The sequence below is a fragment of the Mustela nivalis genome, assembly GCF_964662115.1.
Source record: "Mustela nivalis genome assembly, chromosome: X".
Taxonomy (NCBI): domain Eukaryota; kingdom Metazoa; phylum Chordata; class Mammalia; order Carnivora; family Mustelidae; genus Mustela; species Mustela nivalis.
The window spans coordinates 88838143-88863700 of record NC_139040.1 but is presented as its reverse complement, the minus strand read 5'-3'; the positions used below and the strand labels follow the sequence as shown (position 1 = coordinate 88863700).

The window sequence follows — 25558 nt, the reverse complement described above, 5'->3', positions numbered from 1 at the left end:
TGGTTTCGGCCGGCTCCCAGTGGAGGTCCCGCGGCCAGAAGTGGCTAGACCGGGCATGTGGAGGGGATTACATTAGATCAATCAGGAGGAAACCTCACACGGGAGTCTTAAGATTGGCAGCCGTCCTGGTGACTTAGGTGGCTGTCCCATGCCCAAGAGAGACAACTTTCTATAAGAACAGGAATAGAGTGAGGCCATCAAGTTTCTGGGTCTTATTGCCATTCCGGCCAGGGTACTAGCTTACAGCCAAAAGGCAGACGCTCTCCTCCCCATAGAGTAGCCACGGGCTAGAGGATTACAGCCTGAGCAATTGACATGCAAGTGTTCCAATAAGACCATACTCCTTGAAAAGCCCCTGAAATCAGAGTAAATGGAAAGAAAGTACTCACCAATTTTGCACCGAAGCTCAGAGTCCAAATGTAAAGACTCACAGCCCCACGTTGGGCGCCATATGATGAAGTTCTAGAACCTAGGTGAGGTTTGGTGGGCTGAGGTCCGGAGCCGATGACCAAGAAAGAATTCTTGAGACATCTTTGGTGCAAAATGGTGGTTTATTAAAGCACGGGGACAGGACCCGTGGGCAGGAAGAGCTGCTGCCCCGGGTTGTGAGGGATGGCAGGTTATGTACCCTGCTGTTGGGGGAAGGGGAGGGGAAGGGAGGTTTCAGTGGAGTTTTCATATGCTAAAGAGGGCCTACAAGGTGCCAGGATGTTCCAGGCCTGCCGGAGGCCTTGCTCTTGCTGCTGGATCAATGTTGTCTTTAGACCAGCCATTAACATTAAGATCTTTGGGAGACTTTTTGGTGGGGTGTCACAATCCTGCTATCAATCGTCTTTGTTAGTGAGATTTAGAACATTTGTAAGCCAAGGGAGACTCCGGTCTAGCAGGATTGTGAGCTCTGCAAGTTAACTATTTGCTTATTGTTCATGGCAGTCCGGGCTGCCTGAGGGATGCCACACATATGGAGGGGAGCGGATGAAGGGGGGGGGGGTGCAAGGCGCCAGCTTTTGCTTTGTCCTCAGCCAGCCTCCTGCTCCCTCATCACTAGCACCTGGGGAGAGGCAGAGGGAGGAAGCAAAGACATTAATGACCTCTGTTTGCCCAAACTGTTCCTGGAAACCTTTTTAAAGAAAAACTCACAGTGGGGCACCTCGGTGGCTCAGTGGGTTAAAGCCTCTGCCTTTCCCTCAGGTCAGGATCCCAGGGGCCTGGGATCCCAGAGGATCAAGCCCCGCATGGGGCTGTCTGCTCAACAGGGATCCTGCTTCCCCCTCTCTCTCTCCCTGCCTCTCTGCCTACTGATCTCTGTCTGTCAAATTAATAAAATCTTTAAAAAAAAAAAAAGGAAAGAAAGAAAGATAATACTCGCAGTGCCATCTTTCCAAGTGTCTGTGAGCACTCTGATGCAAACTGGCTGCTGATCCCCCCACAGCTCCCCACCACACCTGCCAGAGCTCTGAGTGTGGGACAGCAGGCATTCCCCCAGTTCTCAGGCTTTGCACGCACAGCACTTCCCCGTGACCTCCTCCCTCAGAAGGAGGCTGAACTGGTGTTGTGGACAGACCATACTTTTGGAACTGACTGCCTCCAGGCAGCCCTCTGAAACCAAGGGCTCAGATGAATATAGGAAATGGACAGGGAGTCTCGGAGGGGAAGGTCCCATGGTGGGAAGCCACATCGGGGCCCTGGCGAGGTGCATCGCCTGATTCGTGTGTGTCTAGCTCTGGGCTCCCTAACAGCTGTAAACTCTGTTTCAGGAGTGTCCCGTGTGCCCTCTGCGATGACACATCCTGTGTGTGCTCTCTGACTAGCCCGACACTGCCTCAGCCTGGAAGACTTTCGGGTCAGCCTCTGCTTCCCGACCAGAGTGTGCTGTGCCCGAATTTGTGCCTCAGGCTGGCTAAGAACCAGGTTCATACAGACACTTCGGCAGTAAGTTATCTCTTTTTCTATGTTAGACTTTTATGGTTGGTTGAGAATTGTTTTAACCGGTCAAATCGGGGACCCCTGAGGGATGTAATGGAGGTGAGTACCGCAGGCTCCTGTGACCCCTGCTGCAGGGGTCTTAAGACGGAGACCTGTGGCACTTGCATCCCACCCTCCACAGCCTGACGTGCTTCAGTCTGGACATGGTTCTGTCGCGGGCTCGTCATTACGACGTGGGATCTAGCCATTCCCAGTCCCTCAGTTCCACAGGTGTGGACTGGCCTTCTGCTGAGTGTCAGGTCCTCTGGCTCGAGGGCACCAGGATGAGCGGGGTGTTGTTTCCGGCCTTCCGAGAAGGAGGTAAAACTCTGGTGAGGGAGACAGACATGGAAACAAAGTGGCAGCCGTTAAGCTGGTTTTGTTCATCCACTCCTGGCAGATCACAGGATGAGCATCTCCCACTGAATTCTTCCTGTCCTTTCCCAGCATATCCTACAGAAGATCCGTCTGGTCCGTACACTTGGGTTCCCCTCATCCTGTTTCCTCCATGTCCCGCTGCAGCTCTCGAGTGATACTGGAGTGTGGTCGCAGACTCCAAGCCAAGAAGGGAAAGGCTTTCGCTGATGTGTTTTTCCCAAACGGTCAAGGGTTATTGGTACCTTTCCAGGTAAAACCTCGTGCCAGTTTCCCTCAGTTTACGGGGAAGTTACATTTATGGAAAATCCAGTGTATTGAAGTCTCTGCAAAACAGATTTGCATCCCTGCAACTTTGCCTTCCTAAATGCCAGTACCACCCTTTCATCATTTCAGCAATCAAAATGGCCCTCTGAACTTTCCAAAATGTGCCAGTATTTTGGTTTAAATACTAAGTATGATGTGATTTGAAACCACAAGACGACGGTCTTATGCAGGTACCCCCATCCCACCCAAAGCCTGGTATTCACAGACGAAAGATAGGAAGGTTTTGGTCCTTGTCTGCATTTGGTCAGAGGAAATAGTGTGGCAGCGTGGAGTAGGGCACAGTACCTTCCAGGAAGGATTCTGGGCACCTTCCTCTTCTGTGTGCTTCCTGTGATGAGAAAACGTTTCAGGGACAGCGGGGGTGTGAGGTAAAGCTTTGTTTCAGAGGTCACCACTGTCACGGGATGTCAGTGTCCAGGATGGTTTTGTGGTAGTCACGGCCCTTAGCTCTGGACCTGGGGTTCTCCTCATTGATGAGAAGCCTTTCCAGGTGCGGACACAGGGTGAGGGGCTGGGCTAGGGCTTGAAAACTACTGTCCTGTTTGGGACAGCAGATGAGATCACAGAAGGACAGCTGCAAGGAGAAGAGGGATACGATCTTCTAAGGTCAGGGGCAGGTTTCTGGCAGGTGAAGGGAAGACATTGGCCCCAAGTTCTGGTTGCTCCAGGCTGACGTGGAATGGAGTGTGGGTGCAAGAATGAACCGAAGGCTGAGAGGAGGTGGGGATAATAGACGCATAACCTCACATCCTATGGATTACGTGGTCCCTGAGAAAAGCCCATGCTGTCGTGGGAGCCAAATGTCATCTCCTGTCACCCCCGCCACCCACTGGCCTGGAAGAGAATGGTTTTGAGATAGACAGAACCCTTCAGGGAGAAAGGCCAGTGGGGTCATGGTGTCTTCTCAGAAAATCCACTGCCCTACCCCTGTTTTGACTCTCACTCCGTGTGTTCTTTATGCCCTGTCATCTTGCCTGCTTTCAGGCTGGTCTTCTCATGTGTGTATCTGTCCAGAAAGTCAGTACGTTGGAGACAGGCTTGCTCCCAAAGGGGCTTCATTCAGTTCTTGAGTGTTTCCTAGGCAGAGTTAGAAAAAGCATCGCAGATTCTAGGGCACCGTTGTGGCCACACTAAGTGAGATTCACTGGGTGCGGATCACAGCATGTGCATTTTTTTAAGAGTTCCTGGGTTCTGACTCATGTGGACAGCTTGTCTGGGAACTACTGGAGCAGGGGAATGGTGCTATTTTTCTTGCCACCAGGCTTCTCTCTCCTTTGTGAGGGTGCAGAAGTGACACCGGTTTTTGGTGCCTTCTCTAAGGAGGCTCTGAGAGAACTGTTTCCAGAAAGTCTCCAGAATCCAATCCATTCGAGCTTCTGTCTGCGTGATTGCGATTGCACTCACATTTCTGTTTACTGTGTGCTTCCATGCCCTGCAACCAGTTAGTGGTCTGTGTTAGCCGTTATTCTATATACTTTGCAATGGCCATTGGAGCTTACCACTGACTGAACAAACACACAGCAGGGTGAGTTTTCCACAATGCCTTCAGACCCGTGCCTCCAGCCCTCACAGCTGGGCGACACTGAGCAAGCTGCTTAACATCTGAGAGCCTCGTTTCATGTAGCAACATGGAAATACTAGTTAATGCTAAGCGGAGCTGCTTCTTGGGGCAGTTTAGAGCACTGACTGTGTTAAGACAAGGAAAGTTGTCAGGACAGTACCTGGCATGTGGAGAGCTGTCAGTGAGTTCTAGCTGCTGTTCCTGATGTCATTCTCACATTTCCCTGAAGCGTTTTCCAGACGCGTGGTGTCAAGATTACCTCTGACTCACTGGAGGGACTTGGCACTCTCACGTCAGCAACTCAGAGACTCCAGAGTCAAGTCGGGGGTGGGGGTGGGGTGGGTGCCCAGGGGAGGGCGTGTTTTTCCTTACCATAGTGAGTGTTCGGCCAACCTTATGGGTTATTATGAAGCGTGAATGGAAACTTCTCTAGGAAGTTAGGACAAATGACCTGTTCATACGTCTTACAGGATGGTTGGAAAAGTAAGTGGTCACGGGATAAGGACAGAGCACACGTCTCTGAATTTGCATAATCATGTCAAAGAGTGAAATTTCAAGGCCAGGGACCCTCACTATGTGGCTTCTTTTCTTGCTGTTAGTTCTATTGAATCCACTTCTGCATCAGATGGTCACAAGTGAACCTGGGAAAGATAGGAAACCGTTACTAGTCAAATTGTCATCGGCAAGACTTTATTTCTCATGGAGTTTTCACCTGTCCAGTTTTATTGTATGGATTTTTCTCTTCCACTAATACTCATTATTCCTTTAACAAAGGCTGATGTACTAATATTTTCGGAGCTCTGTCCTGAGGAGATGGTAAACAGTGTTTTTGGAGAGTCTGAGGAAAGGGGCAGTGGGGAGGGAAAGGCGGAGGGTGAGGTGAAGGTGTGCGGGGGGAGGGGGCGGGGGCAGAAGGAGAGACGTCACGGCAAAGAGAAGGGGAAGGATGAGGGGCACAAGCAGAAAGATGTAAAGAGACATAGGAGTAGAGGCTCACACGTCAGGAGGCTTCCTATAGGCTTGGCATTGTTTTTAGCTCTTTCTCTACAGATAGAAGTTTAAAAGTCATTTAAAAGTCTCTTCAACACTGGGAGGTAAATACTTTTAATGTTAACATCCCCTTTTTACAAACCAGAAAACCGAGACACGTAGAGGTTAAGAGGAGGGGAAATAACTTCCCTGAAGCCACCTAGCCAGCAAGGGCAGAGTCAGGGTTGTACCCAGGTCAGAGAGAAGCATAAAGAGACTTGGGATTTGCCCCTAAACTGCAGTGCACCTCAGTGTCCAGTGTCCTCTGGCTCAAAAGGCAGGTGAACGTGTGCAGCAGCTTAATCTGATTACATTGCATCTGGGTATGGATTGATCCTGATGTCTCCTCAGTGCGTGAAACACTGGGGGGTGGCAAGTCACTCTAGGCACATCAGTAAGTGGGTACCTGGTTCATATCAAGGCCTGTACATGTGGACGTCACCATCATTATGATGATGGACAGTAGTTTATGGTATAATGTTGGGAAGTAAAACAACAGAGAAAAGAGTGTAGATGACCTCCCCGCTCCAATCTCATTTTAAATCATCATTTTAAAAAATGTATAGAATGAAGCCTGGATGACAGTACACCACATGAAGTCATTTTCCCTAAGTGTGAAAACTCTTAGATAATTGGCAGATAACGTTTTGTTCGCTGTTGGATGTGCTGTACCTTCTCTGTTATTGCACAACCAGTGTTTCTGTTACACGTTTTTTTTTTTTTAAGATTTTATTTATTTATTTGACAGACAGAGATCACAAGCAGGTAGAGAGGCAGGCAGAGAGAGAGAGAGGAGGAAGCAGGCTCCCTGCTGAGCAGAGAGCCCGATGTGTGGCTCGATCCCAGGACCCTGAGATCATGACCTGAACCGAAGGCAGAGGCTTAACCCTCTGAGCCACCCAGGCGCCCTCTGTTACACGTTTTAAGTCATTTTGATGAAGACTCCAGCTTTGATATCCTTGCCAGGAGAAACACCAGTCAGGGCATTTAGTGGAGAGAGGAGATCTGTGGTTCAGTAGAGAGGAGCCGTGGGGGAAGCAGAGAGCTTTGGGCGGAAGGTTAGCTAAGTCTGCAGTTGCTGTGATATCACCCCAGAGGATACCAGCCAAAACCAAATCAAACCAGATAGCAGCTTGCATATCCCGAGGAGGAGACAGTTGCGCCATTGAGAGGAGTATCTGCACGAAGATTTCTTAGACTTTTATTCTCTGTTGGCCCCTGTGGTGCAGCCGGGCGACGTGTGGTTCTTAGGAGGCAGTACTTCTCTGCGCTGGGCTGTGGGTGAGAGCAGCAGCCTCACCTGAAGCATTCTCCTTTTGTGGGCCAGTTGGAGTACTTTCCTTGATGTCTGGAAGCCGACGGATTCAGAAGAGAAAACAGAAAATACACAGCGCATCAGTTAGATCCAGTTCTCCTCCAACAGATCCCTACATCGCAAGTGAGCCGCAGGCACAGGTGTTGTAGTCATTGGTTGGGAATTAGCAGGTTGGGTTGGGAGGCTCGAAGAAGAAACATGGAAGTGAATAAAAGGTGCGAGAACACCTCAAGAGGGGACAAACCGCAGCCATCCTGTTTTCTGGCCTTGCTTTTCTGCTAAGAAAATCGTGTGCTCCGTTACTGTGGGGAGAGGGCATCCTGGCCCGAGGTCTGGGAAGGAATCACTGCAAGTGGTGATGAGTATTCTGAGGACCCACCATCAGCGGTAACAAGGGGACACTGAGTGTGTGAAGGCGCAGAGGCCTCTGCCTTTACTATAGACTCAAAGCTCTTTAGCCCTGCTGAGAGTCATGCTGCTTCACCTTACAGAAGCTCAGAGCCACCATCTAGCAAAGCTGCTGGTGCTTCTCCACATCCTAATCCAGCTCGGGGTGTCCGCCCAGCTGATCTGTCACTGATCTGCAGGAGCGTAATGGTGACCGTGTGTGTTTGTGCACAAGTGCGTAACAGGCATAAGGAGAGAGACTGTTCATTTAACTGTGATTCACCGAGTTCCCGGCCACTATCTGGACACTGTGTTGGGTGCCTGGGAGATGTAGTTAGTAAAGACACTTCCCTGCTTTTGTGCAGTTTATGCCAAATCATCAGAGAGTAGTTAATCTAACCATCATACAAAGAAACATAAAAATTACACCTGTGATTAGTGGTACAAAGAGGTGCACTTTATGGAGGTATGACTGATAGGTAGAGCTGTATGTATTTCATGTGTACAACTTATACGCCATCTCTGCCATCTAGGACATAGATGGAACCATCACCTTCCAGGGTTTCCTCCTGCCCCCTTTGTCTTGTGGGTGTGGTGATTATATTCTTATCATTAGTGGTAAGAACACTTAACATAAGATCATCTGGTAGTGATTTTAAGTATACAACACGGTTATCATCAGCAAATGGCATGGTGTGTGCAGTAGAACGCCAGAATGTATTTATCTTGCATAATTACAAGTTTGGACCTTTGACTGTCACCTCACGGTTCACCCCTGCCCCGATCCCTGGCAACCATTGTTCTGTGCTCTGCTTCTAAGAGTCTGTTTTAGATTGCATATACAAGTGAGACAATGCAGTGTTTGTCTTTCTGTGTCTGCTTTATTGTACTTAGCCATCATGCACCCCAGGTTTGCACGGCATGCTCTTATCCATAGAAAACCCTGAAGACTCTGACAAAGACCACACCAGACCAAAACAATGGTTAGAACTAACGAGCAGATTCGGTAATGTTGCTTTCATTTTTAAAAAGAGTTTACTGGATGTGAGATTGTTGGTTGCTGAGCATTTTGAATGATTATCCCCCTCCTTCTGTCCTCCGTTTTTTCTGCTGAGAAATCTGCTCTTTATCTGATTGGCTTTCCCCCATACGTGAAGGGTCCTTTTCTCTTGTTTTCAAGAGTTTCTCCTTGCCTGAGGCTTTCAGCATCTTTTACTGTGATGTGTCTCAATCGCTTCTCACTTATCCTGCTCCGTGTTCTGGCACTCTCCCGCATCTCGGTGGGTGTTCTTAAGAGTGTCCCATATTGGGACGCCTGGGTGGCTCAGTTGGTTAAGCAGCTGCCTTCGGCTCAGGTCATGATCCCAGCGTCCTGGGATCGAGTCCCACATCGGGCTCCTTGCTCAGCAGGGAGCCTGCTTCTCCCTCTGTCTCTGCCTGCCATTCTGTCTGCCTGTGCTCGCTCTCTCCCCCTCTCTCTCTCTGATAAATAAATAAAATCTTTAAAAAAAAAAAAAAAAGAGTGTCCCATATTTCTCTGCAGCTCCGTTTATTTTCCGCACTTGTTTTCCTCTCTTTCTTCAGATTCTGCAGCCTCTATCTGTCTTTCTTCAAGATGGCTGAATCTTTGGCAGTTCAACTACCGTCGATCTCCTTGAGTGAATTTTTTTACTTCAGTTATTGCGCTTGTCAACTCCAGAACTTTGATTCGGTTCTTTTTGGTAATTGTTCTCTCTTTATTGTTATTCTCTGTTTGATGTGACATTTTCATCATACCTTCCACTACTTTGATTGTGGTCTCCTTTTGTTCTTCGGACCTGTGTATAACAGCAACTTGGAATACCTTGTCAAATCTGTCATCTGGTCACAACCATAGGCAGTTTCTGTGGCTCACTTCTTCATACTTTCCTGTTTCTTTGCATGTATCCCAGGTTTTTTATCCTTGTCTGGAAACCTGACAATCTAAACTAGTCCAGGTGCTACACTGTCTAAAATACTGTAGCAGTTCTGGGTTCTGGACCATCCCACCCCTTCCCGGGTTTGTTACTGCTATTTGCTTGTTTAGGTGTTTAGTGTCTGGCTGGTTCATTTAGAGTCTGTTTTCACTCCTTACTCTCCCCCTAGCCTCGCCCCCATCCTAGCTGTGTTATGCTTCAGATTTTACTCCTCAGGGAGAGACGACTCGGGGATGCCCACTGTCACCCTGCGGAGACTGGTTCGGGCAGGGCTCTCTTGGATTGTCTCTTCCTCGGACCAAACCCAGCTGTTCAGGTCTACTAAGTGGGGGCCGCTTCTGCTGTTTTCAGCAGTACCTGGCTATGTTGCTTCGTAATAGAAACCTGTGAAATCCCTGCTCCTTTGAAGGGCTAGCTGTCCACGTTAGTGTTAAAGATCTTTTTTTCTGACCCCAAGCAGGCTCCTTCCAGCTGTCTCTTCTCCCTGATTGTCTCAGGTAATCCAGCCAGCCTACAGTTGATCCTCTACGTTCAAGAATTCCACCAATATGCTATGGGTTGCCTTTTCCACGGGCTCCACTGTTTTGAGAGTGCCCCTGGGCCTAACCTTCAAAACACTGATTTGAAAATGAAAAATTCATTCCTCTGGGAGGAACTATCTGCTTCCAAACCTCTGAGCCACAACTCTGTAGTTGGGAAGTGGGGACGATGGTGGCACATGGTGGCATGCTTCTCCTTCCTGTTTTTTAGTGTGCTACTTTGTAGTGTGGCTTTTTACAATGTCTGTTTTTGATTGTTTATGGCTGGTATATAGAAACAATGGACTCTATGGTACTGAAACTGTACTGATGTTGTATTTTGTTACTTTGCTGAACTGGCCTCTTATTTCAGGTAACTTTTCTGTGGATTCTTTTTAGGGATTCAGGTTTGCCTGTGACTAATGACTGTTACATCTTTCTTTCCTCTGGACTTTTTTATCGGCTGGAACAGGCAGTAAACTATTGACTAGAAGTGGCAAAAGTACACACACTTGCCGTGTTCCCTGTCTCAGAAGGGAAGCATTCACACCTTCAGGATTCGTGGTTATATTAGCTTTAGCTCTTTCTGTAGCTACCAATTATCCGTTTAAGGATGTTGCCATAGACTGAATGAATACTGCCATCTCCCCAACATTCATGGTGAAGCCTTTCTCCAGTATGATGGTAATTGGAGGTGGGGCCTTTGGGAGGCGATCAGGTCATGAGTGTGGAGCCCACATGTGTGGTATGTGCACCCTAATAAAAGGGACCCCTGAGCGCTCCCTCAGCCCTCCTGCCATGCGAGGACAAGAAGTCAGCAGTCTGTGTGGCAGGAAGCAGGGCCTCACCTGATCCTGAATCTGGCTGGCACCTTGATCTTGGGCTTCCCGGCATCCGTAAGTCTAAGAAATACATTTCTCTTGCTTTTTGTAAGTCATCCAGTCTGTGGTAGTTTTGTTACATCCGCCCTAAGAGACTAAGGTAGAAATCCCTCTCTATAGCTAGCTGCTTTGCTAGGCGTTTTTATCAAGTACGTTTTAATCAAGTGCTTTTTATGCATCTGTTGAGATGCTCATGTATTTTTAGTCTGTTTTTATGGTCAGTTAGAGGGATTGATTATCAAGCACTCAACCCATCTTGAAGCTGTAGAGCAAATGCCATTTCACCATGGTATTTTATCTTTTGTACGTATTGCTGGTTTCAAACAGCTAATATTTTGTTTTGGATTGCTGCATCTGTGTTCATGAATTACATTGCTCTTGTTAGCCTGAAAAGTAAAACAGCCAGTTATGTTACCAGCAAAAATGGGTTTATTCAGGAATAGCAGAGAATTAGAAAATTGGAGCAAGCAACCTAAGGCAAAATCCTAGGCAAGTCCAACAAACAAAGGAGAAGAACGTTATTTTGTGGAGAAGGAGGAAGTTGGGAGGGGTTGTTTGGAACAAAAGTCCATTGGAGAAACAGCAAGAGTTCAGAGTGATGACAGTTGCTGGCTGGCTGAGTTGCAGGAGTAGTCCCTATCTCATAGGTGATGCCATGTACATCTTGGCCTGTTGGGGCCAATAACTGAGGTTCTTTCATGTTGATTATTCTTCTGTTGGCTCTATAATGGACAGCCCTTCCTGTAATTGATGTTGAGCAGTATGGCTCTCCCTTCTAGGCTCTGGACTCTACTTTATACTGATATTTCCCTTTTTTTTTTTTTTTCACACTCTTTAATTTGTATTCTTAAGAGATGGTGTCCTGCTTTGGTGTCAGGATGTGGCTGGCTCTGTAACATGCTTTAGGAAGTTTAACTAAACTCTTCTTCAGTTACCTGGAAGCTAGAATGTAAACAACGAAGCCGCTTAAGCCTTAATTTTTTTGTGAGGGAACGGTTTTTATTTTGTGTTTGATTTATTGAATTCATTCTCTTTGACAGATGTAGGGCCATCTGGGTTAACGACTTTTTTTCTTTTTAAGATTTTATTCCTTTGAGACAAGAGCGCGAGCCAGTGCCCGAGAGAGCGAGCGTGAGCCACAAGCAGGGGGAGAGGGAGAAGCAGACTCCCTGCTGAGCTGGGAGCCCGACCCAGGGCTCCATCCAGACCCCGGGATCATGACCTGAGCTGAAGGCAGACACTTAACCTGCTGAGCCACCCATTCATTTTTACCAGTCTGGCTAAACCTATTAGATTTACTGATCTTGTGAAGGAACCAGTTCTTAGTCTCATTGATTCCTTTGTATTGTAGCGATTCTATGATTTCTACTAAGGTGATTTCTTTTCAGACCTCCATTAATTCTTTTTCTCCTTGCCTTGGGTTTAAATTGATTTTGCTTTTGTAATTTCTTAAGGTGACAGCTTAGATCATTGATCGGAGACGATTCTTCTTTTCTAATATAAGTATTTAATGATAGAAATTTCCCTCAGTGCATTGTTTTAGATTCACCTCACAAATTTTGATACACCGTGTTTTCCTTTTCAGCTTCTTGCAGTTTCTTCCTTGATCCCCACGTGACTTAGAAATCTCATTTAATTTCAAAACATTTTGTGGTTTTCTGGATAGCTCGCTGCAACCCATTTCTATTTTAATTCTTTGTGGTCCGAGAACCTAGTGTGTGTTTCAGTCCTTTAGACGCCGAGATTTACGTTATGGCACAGCGTATGGCCTGTCTTGGTGAGCACTGCCTGTGACTTTAGAAGAATGTCAATTCCACTGTCTTTCTGTAAGTATCAGTTAGGTCATTTCTGTGGGGAGTCATGCTCAGGTGTTTCCATAGAGTGTCAGATTGTATTGTCCACTTGTACTTTCAGTTGTGGGCAGGAGAATGCTGAAGGCTCTCATTATAACCAATTTGTCTTTGTTCTTGGTTTTATCAGTTTTTACCTCTTGTGCTTTAAAAACGCATGCACGTTCATGATTTTTTCATCTTCTCGATGACGAGACCTCTATTTTATTACGTCACTCTGTCTCTTCCCTTGTGATGATCCTCATTCTGAAGTTTACCTGGTGTGATAGTAATTTAGCCCCTCTAGCTACTCATTTGATTCACGTTTGCTGGGTATATGTGTCTCTGTGTGTTTGGGGTGCAGGCACAAAATACCACAGACTGGGTGTCTTATACACAAACTTATTTCTCACTGTTACGGAGGTTGGACATCCGGGATCAGGGGCCCACCTGGTTGGGGTCTAGTGAAGGCCCTCTTCCTGGTCACAGATTTGTGGTCGTGCCCTCACATAGTGGAAAGACAATGTGACAATGTGAGTGGATCTCTCCAGAGCTTCTTTTATTTAAGGCCCTGATCCCCTTCATGTGGGCTCTGCCCTAGGACCTACCCCTCCCGAAGGCCAGCCTCCTAACACTATCATCTTTGGGGGTCAGGCTTTAACGTAAGAGTATTGGAGGAGACACCTTCCGACCATAGCAGTAACATTTTCCATTCACTTACTTTTAACTTATGTATGTATTTATGCTTAAGTGCGATTCTTTTGATAGTATGTAGTTGGGTCTTGCTATTTTTACCTGAAGGGACAAATTAGGACTTTTAATTGACATGCAGGCAGTGTACATTGAGTGTGTTAACAGTTTACGTGTACATCTGCCATCTGGCTGGCTGTATATTTCTATCATATGTGTTTTTTATTTAGATTTTCCTATTCCCGCCATAATTTTGGATCAGTTGAGCATTTGCTGTTATTCCATTTTATCTCCACTGGCTCCACTGTTGGCTTACTAGTTAAACACCTTTAAACAGTCTTTTCAGATGGTTGCTCTAGGGTATACAGTGTATATTGGTGCTTCTCGCACCATGCCTTCAAATGATATTCTGCCACTTCATGTACACTGTAAGAATCATACGACTGTATACCTCTCCTTCTTTCTCCCATCCTTGGTGCTGTGGTTGCCTTCAGTGTCTTAAACCCCGCAATATATTGTTCCTATTGTTACTTTCGATATTCTCTTCTAAAGAGATGAATTACTAGAAAAAAAATTCGTATTCACCCATGACTTTACCATGTTCAGTTGTCTGTATAGATCCTGATTTTCTTTGGTTATCATTTACCTTCTTCCCGGAGAACTTCCTTTCACATGTTTTATAGGGCAGATCTGTTGGCTGTGCCTCTCCTCAGCTTTTTTGTTTGCTTTGAAATTTCTGTTTCACCTTCATTTCTCAAAAGCATTTGCATGAATCTGAAAATTCTGGGTCACGGCGATTCTGATGAGTAAGTAGCCGCCATCCTGTTTGTTCCCGTGTATGTAACGTGACTCTCTTCTTTGCTTTTCCCATCAGAGGGTGTCAGTGTTGGTGTCTGAGTCAGTCTTTCCGCTAGTCAAGTTGGACTTCAGTTCTGTTGTTGCAATAGTTGGTTTAACCCTACCGTAAACTAGATTGATACACAAAAATCAGTTCTATTTCTATACATGAGCAGTGAATAATCCAAATAAGTAAGAAAACAATTTCATTTACAATCGAGGCAAAAGAATGACATATTTAGGAGCTAATTTAACCAAACAGGTGTGAGAGGTACACACTGAAAATCACAAAACGCAGTTGAAAGAGAGGAAAGCATACTGAAATAAATGGAAAGACCTCCTGTGTTCATGGATTGGGCACTTGATGTTGTTAAGTTCGCGACATTCTGCAGATTGATCCAAGAAGCATTCAGCGTAATCCCTATTGATAGTCTAACTGCGGTGTTTTAGAAATTGAGAGGCTGATCCTGAAATTCATGTGGAAGTTGCGGGGACCTAGAATAGCTTAAACCATCTCACAGGAGACAACCAAAGTTGGAGGACTCACGCATTCCGATTTCAAACATTATTTCAAAGCTCCAGTAATCAACATGGTGTCGTACTGATGTGAGGATGGACATAGAGATCAACGGAATAGAATTGAGGGTCCGGAAATAACCCATACTACTATGGTGAGTTACTTGTTGGCAGCAGTGCCAAGACAGTTAGGTGGGAAAAGAACAGCCTTGTTCGCAAATGGTGCTGGGACAACTAGGTGCTCACATTTAAAGAAATGAATTTGAATCTAAACGTCACACCACAGGCAAAAATTAAGTCAAAAGGGATCAAAAAATGTGAGAGCTAAAACGATCAGGCTTCCGTAAGAGAGCATAGGAGTATATCTTTGTGACGTTGGGTTGGGTGACGGATTCTTAGCTATGACGCCAGAGCACAGATAGTAAATGCCAAATGGATATAAATGAACTTCATCAAAATTAGGAAAAACATTTTTGCTTTAAAGGACACCACAAGAATGTGGAAAAACAAATACAAAGAATGGGAGGAAATATTTGTGTATCAATAAGGGTCCAGTGTTCCGAATGTAGAAAGAATTCTTACAAATTAACAGTAAAAGGACAGCCCAATTAAAAATGGGCTAAGCATTTGAATAGACATTTCTGTAAAAAAGATATACAAATATCCAAGAAGGGCATGGAAAGGTGTTCAAAAATATTAGTCGTTAGGGAAACAAAACCTGAAAGCACAATGAATTACAACTTACCACCCACTAGTATGGATAGAGTTTCAAAAATGAAAATAAGAAGTGTTGGGGAGGATGTGCAGAAACTGAAATCCTCATACATTGCTGGTGGGAATGCAAAATGGAACATCTGCTGTGGAAAATAGTTTGGCAGCTCCTCAAAAAGTTAAGCAGAATTGCTGTCTGACCCAGTTATCCCACTCCTAGGTGTATATTGAAGACAAGTGAGGACATAAGCTCTCGCAAAAACTTGTATACGAATGTTCCTGGCAACCTTAATCACAACCGTCGAAGAGTGCAAACAACCCAAATGCCAGCCATGTCATGAGTCTATCACGTGTGGTGATACCATATCGTAGAATAACGTTCAGGCAAAAAAGAATGGAGCCGTGATACTTGCCACAACATGGATGAATCCTGAACACATTAAGCTGCGCGAAAGAAGCCATGCTCAAAGGCTGTTTGATGTGTGATCCTAATTAGTGGAAATACCCAGAATGGACAAATCTGTGGAGACCTGAAGCCCAGTAGTGAATATCCAGAGTTCCTGGGAGAGGGGATTGGGGAGGGACTGCTAATGGTAAAGGGTTTGTTTTGGAATTAGATACTGGTGACAGTTTACACAACCTTGTGCCTGTACAACTAAAAAGGGTGAATTTGACGGTACACGACTTGCAGTTCAATAAAATGAAAAAAAAATTAAATGAAAGCAGTACGTACCTTTGAATAGGTGTTTGGCCATTTTTAGAAATGCAGTTGGCTACACCCAAAAGACATAGTAAGCTGTTCAAATCTTGTAGCCGGATGAGGTGTGTCCTTCTCGTCCCTGTTACCCGTATTTACAGACTGCACGTGCGCACACATATACACGTACCGACCCTGGTTGACGTGGGAGTACTTCTTACATGCTACTCCCCATTTAAAAATATATATAAAAGTAAAATAAAAGCAAAATAAAGCTCTCTGGCCAGTACAGATTTGCTCCTCTCATTCCGTTTCAAGGCCAGTGGGTGCTCCACGGTATGATACGAACACGTCATCTCTCATTTCCCCTTCCAAAGGGTGTTGACTACTAAGGGCCATTTAGAGTTTCTTTCCCCCAGAAATTTCTTCTTGTCATTATACACACAGCTCTGTGCCTGTGTGAATATTTAAGACCAGTTGGTAGCAGTGGAGATTGCTGGATCAGAGGTTCCTTCAGTACAGAAATGTCTCTGAAGTACTTACTTGTGGACCTGATACTGTTCTAAATGCTGGGGAGACATCCCAGAAGACGCACACGTGCGCTTCGTTTCATGAACTGAAATTGTACTGAGGGTGGGGACAGGGTGGAATCAGATTTTGATAGATGTTGCCACAGAGCCCTGCGAAGTTCTTTTACCAATTCATGCTTCCCTCGGGGTGGCTGGGGTAACAGATGCCCCTTTGCTGGCCACCTCAGCACCCCATTCATGGAGCAGGGGCTGTTGCCAGGAGGCTGAGCGCTTTCTCCCAGGCTGCCTACAAGATCATGGAGTCTGCAGCTCGAATGATGCCTGTGGGGATTTTTTTTTTTTTAGATTATTTATTTATTTATTTATTTGACAGACTGAGATCACAAGTAAGCAGAGAGGCAGGCAGAGAGAGAGGGGGAAGCAGGCTCCCTGCCGAGCAGAGGGCCCTATGTGAGGCTTGATCCCAGGACCCTGAGATCATGACCTGAGCCGAAGGCAGAGGCTTTAACCCACTGAGCCACCTAGCCGCCACTCCCCCCCCCCCCCCGCCCCACCACCGCCTTGGGGATTTTAAGAGTAGTGAGACTGATTGGGGCACATGGATGGCTCAGTCCGTTAAGAGCCTGTCTTCGGCTCAGGTCATGATCCCAGGGTCCTGGAATCAAGCCCTGCATCAGGCTCCCTGCTCAGCAGAGAGCCTCCTTCTGCCTGCCACTCTGCCTACTTGTGCTCTCTCTGTGTCTGTCAAATTTATAAATGAATGAATGAATGAATAGCGAGACCGAGAGACAACAATCCACTACCCATTTAGGTGTATTACCAGGTAGGAGGGGAGCTGGGGGTGATGTGACCCTCTCTGGGCAAATTACCAGAGTGTGTGGGGACAGGGGAGGGTGAGAGGTTGGTAGAGGAGTAGTGGGCAGTACCTGCCTGTACTGGGATGTACCACTGAGAGAGCCAGAAGAAGCAGTCGGCTTTGGGAGGGACAAGTGGGAGTGAGGGAGCCTTGTGTTCCCAAACAAACCATTGTGTGCAGGGTGCAGGGGAGCTCACTACTATGCAAGGACCTGTGCCTCCCCCAAGGTTGCCATCACCCCCCTTCTGACCCCAACCTGTCAGCTCTACAGATTCTAATCGTGTGGGGACCAGAGAAGGTGACAGTGGGGCACGTGAACGCTTCCCTGATGGGTGAGCAGGGCAGAGATGAAGGACACCAGTGGATCTGATTGGTCTAGATGGAATTGTCTACCAGGATCTTCCAGGGGAGAGAACTCCCAATGGCTGCAGGTCGGGGTGTCCTAGAGAGGTTAACGGTGCATAGGTGGGGCTTCGAAGAGTGGAGGTGGAAGTGGAGCGTTTGGAAACCTGCTGTGGAACCTCAGGCTGCTCATTCACCAAAAAAGGCTGAAGATGCTGGCCAGGTCGGTGAGATCACTGGCTTTTATTCTGTCCTCTAGTCTGTCTTCCAGTTAGGTTTTTAAACAGTGGATACTGGATCCCACAATATGGATACCAGTGCCCAATAAGCAGTCATGAAATCTTTCTCCGGTGTCCCGTTATGTGCCCAGCAGACTACATGCAGGTCCTGGATAGGCAGAGATCTTTCAGAGACATATTCATGACATTCTCCAGACCAGGTTTCTCCAGGGAATCCGACAGTGACCCACTCAGCCCAAAGAGGTGAACACTTAAATGATGGGATTTTAAGCAGGAGATGTCTGGGTGAGAGTAGGTAAGGAAGACATAGGCGGGTTCTCAAGTCAGTGAACTTCTCACCAGTCCTGACTGTATTCACACCTGAGTCTGAAAGGCTGCATATGTAAGACTGGGTTCCTGTGTTCCCCGGTTCCCAGGGGAAGTGGCCTCAGAGCTGGGCCAGTGTGTGTGTCCCCTGAGGAGGACAGGGTGCACCAGTTGGGCCCACATTAGGCTCTGTCCCCAAATCCCACAGCCTCACAGTAGATACATGCCCATGAGGAAATAGCCCTGCTCTGTTGTTGGCCTCATGGGGCGAGAGGAGGGGGAAATGCATGCGCCTCACAGTTTGCACACCCTCATGCCACCTTTCCCTTTAAAGCAGAATTAGGGATTGAGAGGAGGGGACAGCTTTCCTCTTTGGGGAGATGATAAGGTGGAGGGGTGGGTGGAGCAGGGGCACCCCTCAGTGGTCAGGTGCGTGCGTGGTCTGTGGCACGTGTACCTGGCAGGGCAGTGTGAACCCCTTCACCATCTCCTTCCCCCACTCATGTTCACTGGCTTGCAAAGGATCTGCTGGCTGAAGGTGTCCCTTCTGTTCGGGGCTCCGGTGGACACTGGGAAAACCAGGTGGCTGCAATGCCTGCAAGGGTTAGGAGCTGAGAAGGCTGAAGGGAGCACTGTGTTCAGGGTGAATGAGCTGCCGGCCAGACCTTCCTGAAGGCAGGGTGGCAGGGACCGGACCTACCCTGAGCAGCATGGGACTCTCCTGCTCCACCTTCCACAGCTTTCGCTCCTCAGCAGGTGGGCTCTGGGACCTTAAGGACAGTGTGAGTCTCCTGAGTATGGTATGAACACTGCCAACCTAGACGATATCCCTGTTTTGATGGGCGGAGGGCTCCACTGTGTGTCAAGCCTGGGGGGGCGGGGGGGCTGCTGCCCTCCTGGGCGTGGCCTGGGCCTAGTGCAGCTTTGTCTTTGTCCAGAAACAGCCAACAATGGCAAAACCTGTGAGTCACCCATCCTCTGGAAAAGGAGGTTCCTCGGGTGCCTGGACGGGCCCACTAGGATAGGGGCTAATACCCTGGAGACAGCTGTGTTCCTGAAAGGCTCTCTGTAATTCTGCCTTTTGGTCTCCGTGTCTCACTGGTGGGGCTGGGTGAGACCTCATTGTGGCTCTCGTTGACATCTGTCTTGTATGGGGTGAATTTTTGTATTGAGGAGCAGGATGTCATTTCTCTGAGCTGGTTTGGGATCTGTCCAGGATTTGAGATGTCTTGAGCTGTGTGAGGGTGTGCCGGCATGTGAGATCACTGAGCTGTGGAGTGCTGTGTGTCCCAAGTGAGAGTTCTCTGGGCTATTTAGGGCTTCCTCCCAGCGTGTGAGGTATTTGACCTGTTTGGGGTGCAGGGTGCAGCATGGAAGGTGTTTGGGGCTGTTGCCATGCAGTACTTTAGGAATTAGGGTTTGAGCTCTCCTGACAGTTTGTGTTGAGGTTGGCATATTTGAGCGCCTGGGGGTCCAGTACTCTAGCTTGTGAGATCAAAAAGGTTATTTGTCACAGGACAGGGGGTGTCCGAGTAAGCTCTGTGTTCACAGTACAGGTGCTCTGTGCTGTTTGTGCGTCTGCATGCAGGGTTGTGAGCTCTGTGGTTGTGTGACATGCAGGGTGTGTGGTCTGTGAGCTATTTAACGTTCTATGTCGCAGGTTGTTAGGTTCCTAAAATGTATGTGGGTCTGTATTTTAGAATTGATTTGTCTTTGAGCTGTTTCTTGTCTCTCTCCTCATTTCTTGAGTTTCCAGGAATTTGAGTTCTGTGCCTTGTTTAAAATCTTGTGTGTCCACTGCATTGCAGTCTCCTCGCTGCCGTTTCCTGGGTCTGGAGCTCATTCTCTCCAGCTCCCAACAACCTGGCTTTCTTATCTAGGCCAGTGAGTCTGTGTGGCTGGCTTCCCTCGATGTGTTACTGGGATCGTTTGGGTTTTGCTAGCTGTAGTGTGAGGTCCATGAGGTATTTGGGAGTCTGTGTCCAGGTTGTGATGCTTCCGAGCTGGCGGGGGGGGATATTCCGGTCCCAGGGTGAGGTCTCCTATGTCTGTGGTGCTGTGTTGTAGGCATTGAAACTTCTGACCACGTGGCTGTTCTAACAGAGACTTTGTCACGTACCGAGTTCAGACATTAGGTGTTTGTGACCTCTGCCCTATGTTTCAGTCTGACAGCTGTCCAGAAAGACGGAGCTCGATCTGAATGAACCACCGGGACTCATCCATTCAGCTCCCAGTAACCTGGCTTCTCGACCATTGACTCCCTGTGGTGTGCTTCCCTCAGACCCTTCCCTAGGGTTGGGTTCTCCCAATCCAGAGCTGTAACTTACCTATTTCATGCAAATCTCAAGTACAGTTTGAAATGGTAGTCAGTATCCAACTAAAAACACCAGAACCAGTGCTTCCCTAAAGATACTCTTCACAAGACATTTTACTGAATCCCAAGAGTTTCCAGGTAGGGACCCTGCTGCCCTTTTGATAGGGAGTTGTGGGAAATTTCCTTAAAATACGGGATACTTTTTTTTAATCCTTTCTCTTGCTGGTACCTTGAGAGGCTCAGGCAAGAAAGGCATTCAATTTTACGTTTTTGACCAAACAAGCAAAACAACCCTAAAACACACACACACACACACACACACCACCCAGTAGTAAATATAAGGAAATTGTATTGGAAATGTAAATGGACTCCTGTGATTAATTATAAAACTAAATTTCTGATCACATTAGATGTCTGTCAGGATTGGCTGTATTCCAGCTGACAGGACAACCAAAGATGCCTTCTTTCTCCAGATCTCATAGGCTGCAGCTTATAATCTGATTACTGCGGTCTATGTAATTGTAACCAGTGTAGGAATCACAGAGCCTATTAAAAGCACGTCTTTTCCTGTGTCAACATCATGACACCTCTGCCTGTGTGTGTGTGTGTGTGTGTGTGTCTCCCCCGTCCCCCCACGCCCCTCCTCCTAGACAGACTTTCTCAGGAAATACAGGAGGCACTACCAAGGAAACAGACTCTGACCCTTGGAACACAGACTGGAGCCCAGTGATGTCCCGGGCTCTAGCAATGCCCATTAGAAGTCTCAGTCTCATCTCCGCTAAAAATGGCAACCTAATTAGAGCAAAGAGAAAAACAGCTATTCTTTCAGACAGCAACCGGTCGCGCTTGGCTCGGAAAACGCTAGTCCTGAGACACTAATGTGCACACGGCCTGTTGAGGGAGATTCTCCCTCTCTCGCTCTCAGGCCCTCGCTTTTGCTCGTTCCTTCCCAGGATCAGGTTCCCACCGCCCCGCGGCTAGCACACCCCCTCAGTTCCTCAGCCCAGGCCGTGAAGCGCACCTTCCAAAAATGGAAGGGCTAAGACTAAGACCACCGAGAGGAAAAGTCCTCCCGGCTTCCTAGGCCGACCAGCCACGCGCGTGCGCGCGCGCACACCCCAGGAGAGGAGGGGCTGCGTGACGTCATAGGAATGGGCCCAGGGGCCCGAGGCCCGGTGCTTTTTATCCTTTCTCGGGCTGGGCGGGGCCGGGCGGTCTGGGGGCACAGTGGGCGCATCTCCGTGGACCGCGGCTTGGGTGCATGGAAACCCTGATGAGAGCGCCGGGGTGGTGGGAGGGTTGAGCCCGCCCCCATGGCGGCGCATCAGAGTGACTGCACAGGACGAGTACTTCCTGAGATCCCCGGGAGCGTTTCCGGGGGCTGCAGGTCACGTCGCAGACGTCGCAGGTCGTTCTCAGCTGGGTGGGCTGACCAGGGAGGGGCTTCTCTATGACAGCCTGTTTGGGTCCCTTGCAGGGGTCACGCGCGACATCTGTGTTACAAACTTTTGTTTTCTTACTAGGGGTTTTGCGTAGGCTGGGCATGCACGCGGGCAAAGGCAAAAGCAAAACTAGGAGAGAGCTTGTCTATTCAAGCTCTTGCAATCTGGAGAGCACCCCATCTGAAGATCAGTGTGTGTCGGCAGGGTGGTTTTGTCTTTTCTTCATAGGGATAAGTAGACACGTTACAGTGGAGAGATTTAAGGTAGGGGTGTTTCTGCATTCAGGACTAGTCTCCGTCTGTGGACCAGGAAATGTTTCTCTCCGTATCTAGCTAGTTTCGGGAGGATTGACCTTTCTAAGTCTCAGTGGCTGTTCCTGAGACAGCAGGAAGCTGGGGGAGACTGTCTGGCCCTTCAGCCAGAAGAGGAAGGTCCGTGTTTGGCCTTCTCACATCTAAACCCGAGTCGCCCAAGAGACTGATGGTGGGTATGACAAAGAGTGAACAGCAAGCCTTCTCAAAGATAGAAGGGGCAAGAGTGGTCCTTCCGGGTCAGCCATTTCTGCACGGCGAAAGCCTGTGGAGATTTCTTTCCTGTGGCTTTTGTCATGGCTCAGGTGAAGTTCAGCGTTGTCTGTGGGGTAAAAATGCGCTTGCCCTCTTTTGTGCCTGTCCAAGCAGATATCCAGATAAGCAGAGATTCTCTTTTTAACTCTGGAAGTAATCGATACCTGACGAGCACTTCATGGTTTGTGAAAAGTACTGTTTTTCCTGATCTAAGTGAAGGAAGCAGAATGAGTCATTATCCCAGAATAAGATCATTGTCCTCATCTTACAAGTGAGGAAACTGACCACAGAGAGGTTCAGTTATCTGCCCAAAGTCACACAGGGAGTAAGTGGCGGGGCCCTGATTTCAAATCTTGGTATGGATGGCTTCATCACCTGTCGGCCATGCAGGAACATAGTGTTGGTTTCCAGATCCACACATTTGGTTCTGTCCTCTCTGAAACTACACACCTCCTGAGACAACTGACAGGCCTACAGACAGATTGCACTCAAAAAGTGCTAGCCAATCTCTGGGACACTGGGGATGACCTGACGGGGAAGAGAAGTGTTGGAGGAAGTAGGTCCCAAAGGCTCACCACGATCCCTGAGGGAGAGCCTACCAGAGGAAGACCGAAGGGCCTGAAAGGGGCTTGTGTTTCTGAGATGGGCTGATGGGCTAACCTATGGCTCGTGTATTCAGGACGTTGCTTTGAATTGTATTTTTTTTCTTTTAGCACTGACAATCCGTGCTGCGTGTTGAAAACACACAAGGCAGTTAAGTAAAACCAACCAATATATGGATAGGTAGAGAGAATCCCGTTTGACCCAAGGAGTACCTACCTGACTGTCAAACAGCTCTGTGCTGTGCAAAGGAAGAGCATTTTCTTAGACTGAATGAAACAAATTAGCTCTTTTTCCTAATTTTTAGTATCCTTCCCTTCCAGATGAAACAACTCAGGCACAGAGAAGCTGGGTCAGCTCCCCCAAGTATTTGAGGTACTAAGTGGTTGAGTGCAGAGGCAGAGAATACACAACATGTCCAGAACTGACTGCGTCCACCCCCATTCCCCATACATCTGCATCTCCTCCGGTGTTGCCAAACTCAGTGAAAAGCAGCCTTCTACCCAGCTGCTTGGGCCAGCGATCCTTAAACCCATCCTTCCTCGGGCAGCTGGGTGGCTCAGTCAGTTAAGCACTGCCTTCGGCTCAGGTCATGATCTCCGGGTCCTGGGAGTCCTGTCCCGCATCGGGCTCCTTGCTCAGCGGGGTGTCTGCTTCTCCTTCTACCCTTCCCCTCACTCACGTTCTCTCTCTCACGCTGTCTCTCTCAAATAAAGTCTTTTTTTTTTTTCTTTTTTAAAAATCCCTCCTTCCTTGCTGCGTCTCTCACCACCCCTCAGTTACTAAGGCCTGTCAATCCAACTTTCTCCATCCTTCTAAATAAGATCTTGACACTTCTTCCATCACTACGGTTCGATCCCTAGTCCAGATGACCCTCTTCTGTGCTTGATAATCACCACCAATCTTGACCCTTGGCCACAAGTGTTTTCATCCCACTGCCTGAGGGACCCTTCTTAAATCTTAATCTGGTCTTGTCTACCCTGCTCAAAACTCTGCAGGGGCATCCTGCTGTTTTTAAGATCACATCTGCCTCTTGGACTCGGCACAGCAGGCCTTGCCTACCCTCAAATGCCTCATCTTCAGCACACCACCTCCTGCTCCACCCCGTGCCACATTTCCAGCCCCCTTCCACTTCTTTCTGTTTAGCAGGTGGCCAGTGAACCCAGACGCTCTCTCTTCTCTCTACCTCTCATTTCCCCAGCCCCACGCATGCCATCCCCTGTGGATCGAGGATTCACTTCACTTGCCTGGTTCCTACCTATGTTCAGCTGGCAGGTTCAGTAGAGGGCAATCTCCACTTAACGCGAGGAGTACCTGGATGAAAAGGCACTGTTCACAGAACTTTGTGCTGAAAAGAAGTGATGGAGATTCCATTATAAATAACCCCAAATGGACAGAGGTTTTACTCTGGACCACAGTGAGCTATTTGGAAATGCAGTCTGACGGCAATTTGGCCTTTCTGGAAAAGGCCTCCTTGCTTAGAGGAGGATTACACTCGGCAAAGATCTCACCTCATGTTACATGGAGCCTTGGATCCACGTGACTCGGACTTTGGAATGTGGCCCACATTTTCCAGTGTGAAGGGGTCCTTCCTTCCGGTGAGGAGGGATAAGCAGAAACATGGGAAGAATATGTCATTAGGGCACCTGTGACCCAGGACATTAAGCAGGCCTGCAGCCACCTCCCGTGGACTTTGTTTTGATGTGCTAGTTTTTCAGTGGAAGTTGCAGTCTGAGTTTTCTGTTGGAACAAGAGAAAGTATATGAACTGGTCTTTCCTTTACAAGGGGTTTGATTAATTTGTTCCTGTGGCGGTGGAGGAAGCAAGGATTAGCTGCCTGCTCCTATGGGAACTCTCCAAGGGAGTCTGACAGTGCCTTTGTATGAGTCCCTAGGGGCCCCCACCAGGTGCCCGCAAGCCCTAGAGGAAACTATGTCGGTCCCTCGAGCATCCAGTGGAGAGTGTGAACCCACCACTGGTTTCTCCCTGCCATAGGCTCAACTCAGCTACAAGGATTAGCCGCATTCACTACAACCCCTGTAAGCACAGCACACCTGAGCATGAAAAGAAGTGTGTGCCTTGGACAAGACAAAAGGTGGAACCACCAGTGCAACCAGTACTGCCCCAACTCTCAGCCCCGGCCAGAGGTTGGGACTAGACTCCCAGGGGCCTGGCCTACTTTCCTCCATTGCTGACGTGTCTCTAACACAGGGATGGTGTGATTGCCTCTTCCCGCAGCCTAGGTCTTGAGGAGCCAAGGTGTGCGTGGTAGATACAGTGTGATTACCCAGGGACTCGGGTAAGTCTGAAAGCCCAGCGTCCTTAGACGGGGAAGCAAGCCGAAAGGAGCCAGTAGCTGATGCAGGAGAGGGTGGATCTGGAAATCCCACCTCCGTTTTGCCTGACTCGAAAGCCAGTCTTGGCGCTCACGCGACGACACACCTGGATTGTGTTTCAGTTGCTGAAATGCAGATACTGTTCCACGATTGCATAGTCATCGTGGTCCCAACACCATGTCCACCTTGAAACGCGGGTCCCTGGCAGCGTAGAGCAACCCCGAAAGGTTCTAAGACTCTGTCTGCCCTCTGAGGAGCGGCCCCGAAGCAACAGCCCTGGAGTCCCTTGGCGTGGGAGGCTTGCCTCAGAGCCCGCAGCTGAGCAGGGCTTCAGCTTCCAGCCTTCCCCTGTGGAGAGGCCTTTTGCCACGTTAGAGCGACTTCTGTGATCCACCCTACTCCCCAAACTCGGTCTCCACCAGTCCCACTCTGTT

The 25558-nt window shown here is 48.1% G+C and overlaps 1 protein-coding gene across 7 annotated transcripts in view; it reads left to right on the top strand.

The window, feature by feature from the left end:
• The window catches only part of LOC309856401 (protein FAM156A/FAM156B-like), a 48899-nt gene that overhangs the window by 14215 nt on the left and 9126 nt on the right, over positions 1-25558 (top strand). For 2 of the 7 annotated variants that reach the window (XR_014307173.1, XM_082717557.1), the window contains one exon: positions 1758-1932. Coding sequence is in view for 1 of the 7 variants with exons in the window: in XM_082717557.1 (XP_082573683.1) it covers positions 1758-1932 (175 nt within the window). In the remaining 6 variants the exon portion in view is untranslated. Of the gene's footprint in view, positions 1-1757; positions 1933-2412; positions 2594-8543; positions 8681-14245; positions 14341-15116; positions 15619-25558 lie in introns of those variants that run through there. The other 5 variants (XR_014307178.1, XR_014307175.1, XR_014307176.1 and 2 more) reach the window with 5 other exon arrangements.